Genomic DNA, 5,091 nt, shown 5'->3' on the forward strand with positions numbered 1-5,091 from the left:
GTTTAACAAATTCGTTCTAGTGATAATTTAGCAGATCTTTTCACTAAGAGATTGTCAACTTCAGCATTTGAAAGACTACTGCATAAGATTGGAATGCGTCAACTCAAAGATGTGATGTAATGTTGCCATCAGTGGGAGTCTAAAAATAAGTTGTACTCTTTTCCTTTAACCAAGGTTTTGTCCCATTGAGTTTTTCCGGTAAAGGTTTTTAACGAGACAGCTTGTAATAGAAGATTGTGTACTATTTTTCCTAATAAGGTTTTAACGAGGTACATTATCTAGCAATGGACATCTAAGGGGGAGTATTATGAATATCTTATTAAGTGGATGTCCATCATGATCAAGATAAATTCTAATAGTTATTAGAATTAGATATCTACTTCTTTTATACTTCTTATACTTATAAATAAATACTCGATGAAGCATTATAAATAAATCATTTTATTAATCAAATGAATTCTTTGTTGTTTTCATATTTTTTTGTTCTTTATTCTCCCCATCTCTATTTATTTTATAACAAATAAATGTGAATATCCATATTCTAATCCTTCATTTATGAGATAAGTTAAATGAGATACGAGAAAATTCTATCTTAATTTAACCTATTATTTATTTAAGTGTTCTTTTACTTGATTATTTTATAACATGTCAAAATAATTATAAAATATAAAAACATAAACACTTTAATAATAATATTTTTAATTTATATAATGAATAAATTTTTAATAATATCAGGCAACAACTCACTTAAAATTTAAAAAATAGCAGCTTTCATAATAGTAAGAATAGATAAATGTTATATTAAAAATAAATGTGTTATTCAAAATGAAAAAAAAGAGGAGATTTTTAAGATAGTTGTTGTTCCAAAAATCTAATCCAAACTCGGAACTCTGTTCTCCCCCGTTCTCCCGCCACCATGGCCACCACTACCACCGCCACCCTCTTCCTCTCCCCACCACTTTTCACTGCAAAATACTCCTCCTCCTCCCTCCGCATCAACCACTCCCTCCTTCCCTTCCCTTCTATCAAACCAAAACCGCTCCACTTCCCCTCAACTTCAACCCTTAAACCCTCCTTCCTCGTCCGAGTCGACGACGGCGACGCCGATGCCGGAGGACCCGATGACTACGACATGGACGAAGAAGAAGTCGAAGAGCTGGACAACAAGAAAGACTTCGATGTTGAATACGACCCTTTAGCTGCCGCCTCTGCTGCCACCGCTTCTTCTGCTACTATTGACGTCGACATTCAAATTACTGAAAGCAAGAGCTTTGTGTCAACTCAAGGGTGGGACTCGGATATGGTGGTAGACTATAGGATAAATGAGGAGGAGTTTCATAAGATTAGCTTGATGGATTGCGATTTTTTTATTCGGAAACCACCTGACCCGGATAATGATGTTTATGATTTTAGGGAGGTTAGTGACTTGTCCTCTTACTTATTTTCTCAATATATATGGGTTTTGATGCACTTTCATTGTGATTTCTGCTCATTTTGTGTTACTTGGTTAGTTTTTCGGATATGGGTTTTGCTTTAATTTTGTATTGAATTATTGTTTCCCGATATTTTTTTTATGTTACTTTCATTGGTTTTAGCTTATTTATTTTTGGTCAGCCTTTATGAAGAAGATGACAATATGAGTTTATATAGAACAGTTTTAATCAGGACATTCTCGAACCAGAAACTTTGTCTTCCTCCATATTTATTTGATATCCCATGAGAAAGCTTCATTTAGTGGAGGCCTCGTGTGCGTGTGAAAAACCTGCATAACCATAATAGCTGCTTTCTGCATGGATTCGCACTCTTAGGTCCAATAGTTGGAATATTTTTCTTGTGTATGTGTTCTCATTTGCTTCGTTCTTGTCCAAGTTGCTCTCATCCCTTTGCTCATAACTACATATCAACTCCTCGCAGTGTAAAAACCCTTCTTTCGCAGGGCCGTACTCTTAAATCTAAGCAAACCAAATTTTCGTAGTGAGATTGCACAAATAGACTCAGCTTTGAGTGGTGTGAGTTTTCTCGCAATTGTCCTGACTTACCTATTTGTCCATAGTCTATTAATTGATTGATTTGAAGATTGCCTCTAGTTATTTTTTCCGTAGTTGCTCCCATCCCTTTGCTAGTAGCTATAAAACACTCTAAATCTGCTTTTCAGTTTAAAAACCCTTCTTTTCATAGTGACGCACTCTCACATATGGCAAAATGAATTTACTTAGTAGGATTGCACAAATTATCTCAGTTTCACGTGCTGTAAATTTTCTTGCGATATCCCTCGTTACTATCTACTGAATTCTATTAGTTGATTGACTTGAGGATCTTCCCCCTTGCTATTTTCGGTCTTTAACTTTGATCTATTCTTATTTCTATTGTTTATATGATTTTCCTTAGATGTATGTCTCTCCACCAGATATGGACGTGTATTCTATTCCAAAAGTTTTGGCTCCAATGCCTCAAAAGGTAAGTAGTGTAGTCGTTTTACTTTTTCCTTGTAAGGCATACAATATCTGATTCCTTATATGAAGTTACTGCATCTATAATGTTATAGATTTGAGCTGTGTATTTTACTCTGTCTCATTGTATTTGTTCATCATTTGACCTTTTTTGCCATGGCTAGTTGAAATTGACATCCTTTGAATTGGTATTCTGATTTGTTTTCAATAATGAGCGCAACTGTCTTCATGTCAAACTTGCAGTACATCCGCTGTGCAATGAGTGATTATGGCTGCTACAATGTTACAGAGCCACCCATTGATGCACCTCGAGACCCACTTTATAAAACCGAGCGAGAGGTCATGAAGGTATGACTTGTCTATTTCTGAATAGTGTTTCATTTGTTTAAAATGTGAATCTGTTAGCCTTCTTGTTTTTACTCTCCCTGAATCTAATCCCTCCTCCAGCAAACCGACTCTTCCAAGATGTTTAAATGTAATTATCAGGTTGTTATGACCTTTAGAAAATTTGGTTATCTGTCTCTAATGTTCTTTACAAGCATGCTTGAATCTCATCTTCAGTGAATCTAACTCGGCAAATCCTCAACTATTATGTGAGGTTCAACTAGTTTAAAAATTTTATCAAAGAGATAAAATCCTAATTGTTTCCCCTATTTCCTTTGTATTTGTCAATTGCAGCCTACCTTGTTGTTTACACTCTGTTGAATAACTAAGTTAATATGCTCTTTGTAGCACTGCTATAGTTATGATATTGGATTTATTGAGCAATAAAAGAAAACTTTGTATAACCCCACATGCCGGAAGAACCATTAAAGGAGGAGAAATAGGGGGCAAGCTTGTATTTGTATGCTAATTGCAAATGCCAATGGAGTCTTAATTTACCATTGTCATGATTGCAAAACTAGGTTATGCTGGTTATACAAAAATTACAGAATTTCGGAATTCATAACAAATAAAAAACCTTCTTCTCATTTATGATATTTAGAAATGTGTTTGTGATGTCAATTTGGGGAAAGAAAGAAAGGGGGGTGGGGGCAAAGGATGACCGGTAGGTATCTTCGAGCAATATTGTGAGTTGATTGCTTTCTTATTGCAGGTTTTCTTAACAAAACATTATAGGAACAGGAGATTAGGTGACCCCGAATTTGTGCTAGACTTTGAGGAGATATACGTGATTGATTCAAAGACCAAGTCAATTACCAGAGCAAAGGTTTTGGTAAGAAACTCTGTATTTAAATCTACATTGGATACACTTCTACCGCATATGTGGCTACAAGATGACTTGCATTTCATTCTCTTTTCGATATAATTGAGCTTGCTCCGGAACTTATTTCAAGCACAACTTCAACAATGAACATAAGAATATATCAAACAATTGATGCCGGTTCGAGCGGAAAAATGAAAAAGAAACTAAATTTCATAATGTTTCTATATTTCTCCTATTAACTGTGGTTCTTTCTGAGCATAAATTGAAGTTGTGGTAGTCAGTCACTAAGGAATCCTCTTATCCTATCTTTTATCGATGCTTGAAAGTTGACTTTCTGATCCTTATCAGATGTTTGTTACTCATTCATTGATTTACCATGTTAATTGATTCTTTCTGTAGGTCACTGTTCCAGGAGGAAGAAACCGGGATAGAAAGAATGACCTACTTGTTATACGTGATAATGGAGACTCCTTCAAAATAATTCATTCGGTGACTATCTGTGCTCCGTATCAATTTCTGCCATACTCCCTGTTTTTGCATTACCTAATTTACTTTTCTGTGCTTCCAGAGTGAAAGAGATGATCCTACAACTGTAATTGAAAGGGAAGAATGGGACAAAACCAGACAAGACATGGAAAGACATCTCAGGAAGCTACGAGATTTCAGCATTTCGAATTGGTTCTAATCGAACAACGAGGTTGTTTCATGAAGATTGTCTGGATTTACCAGCACGGTGAGAAATTGAAGGATGAACTTGTAAAATCAAAACTTGAGACTTAGGATTAGGAAATTCACTTTCTTCACCAATGGTTCCTAGCTGAAGCTGAAAATAGTTGATGTTGTTGGAATTAGCCAGGCACTTGGCGTGTTCAATTTTGTTGTATGTTGTTAGAACTTGTAATTTAATCTTTTTCTTCTCTTGTATAATCGGCGATTACTTGGAGCAATTGGTCTATTTTACTTTGAAAATTCTTACACTAGGCCCATTTAATAACATGTTCTCTGTTAGAAAGGGCTGGCCTCTTTTGGTCCAACCGTATATGATATGTTTCTGATTGCAAGTTGCTCATATAAATAACATATATTGGAAAAATAGAATATAAAATTTCCGTAGATATGGGGACTTTTATAAATATAATATTATTTAAAATTATTTTATTTAATTTTGAACTGTACATTTATAGAATTGGTTTTAATGTATTATTGTAATTTAAATTGTTTGTTTATTGGATTGGATAACATTATTTAAACGGCTCATACTAGTCATGTATTTCATTTTTTTCTTATCATAGAATATTTATTTTAAACATAATTCATGGATGATTTAAATTATTTATATGGATTTAACAACATTTTTGAACCGGGTCATACTAATCATGTTTTCATGTTTTTTTTTATGTCATGTTAAATGATATATTTAAACAATTTAATCTA

General features: G+C 34.2%; 1 protein-coding gene across 1 annotated transcript; it reads left to right on the plus strand.

The window, feature by feature from the left end:
* Nucleotides 1–761: 761 nt before the first annotated feature.
* LOC108487162 (PLASTID TRANSCRIPTIONALLY ACTIVE protein 6, chloroplastic) lies at nt 762–4,669 on the plus strand. The gene is made up of 6 exons (XM_017791426.2): nt 762–1,417; nt 2,389–2,457; nt 2,694–2,798; nt 3,547–3,666; nt 4,057–4,146; nt 4,226–4,669. Exons 1-6 carry the CDS (start codon nt 917–919, stop codon nt 4,340–4,342), a joined length of 1,002 nt encoding a protein of 333 aa, XP_017646915.1. The 5' UTR covers nt 762–916; the 3' UTR covers nt 4,343–4,669.
* Nucleotides 4,670–5,091: the final 422 nt, after the last annotated feature.

The sequence above is a fragment of the Gossypium arboreum genome, chromosome 3, assembly GCF_025698485.1.
Source record: "Gossypium arboreum isolate Shixiya-1 chromosome 3, ASM2569848v2, whole genome shotgun sequence".
Lineage (NCBI taxonomy): Eukaryota > Viridiplantae > Streptophyta > Magnoliopsida > Malvales > Malvaceae > Gossypium > Gossypium arboreum.

Coding starts and splice junctions, on each gene's coding strand:
- LOC108487162 (XM_017791426.2), top strand. CDS start 917: ATGGCCACCACTACCACCGCCACCCTCTTCCTCTCCCCACCACTTTTC. Junction 2,799..3,546: donor CCGAGCGAGAGGTCATGAAG/GTATGACTTGTC, acceptor TTCTTATTGCAG/GTTTTCTTAACAAAACATTA. Junction 4,147..4,225: donor CCTTCAAAATAATTCATTCG/GTGACTATCTGT, acceptor CTGTGCTTCCAG/AGTGAAAGAGATGATCCTAC.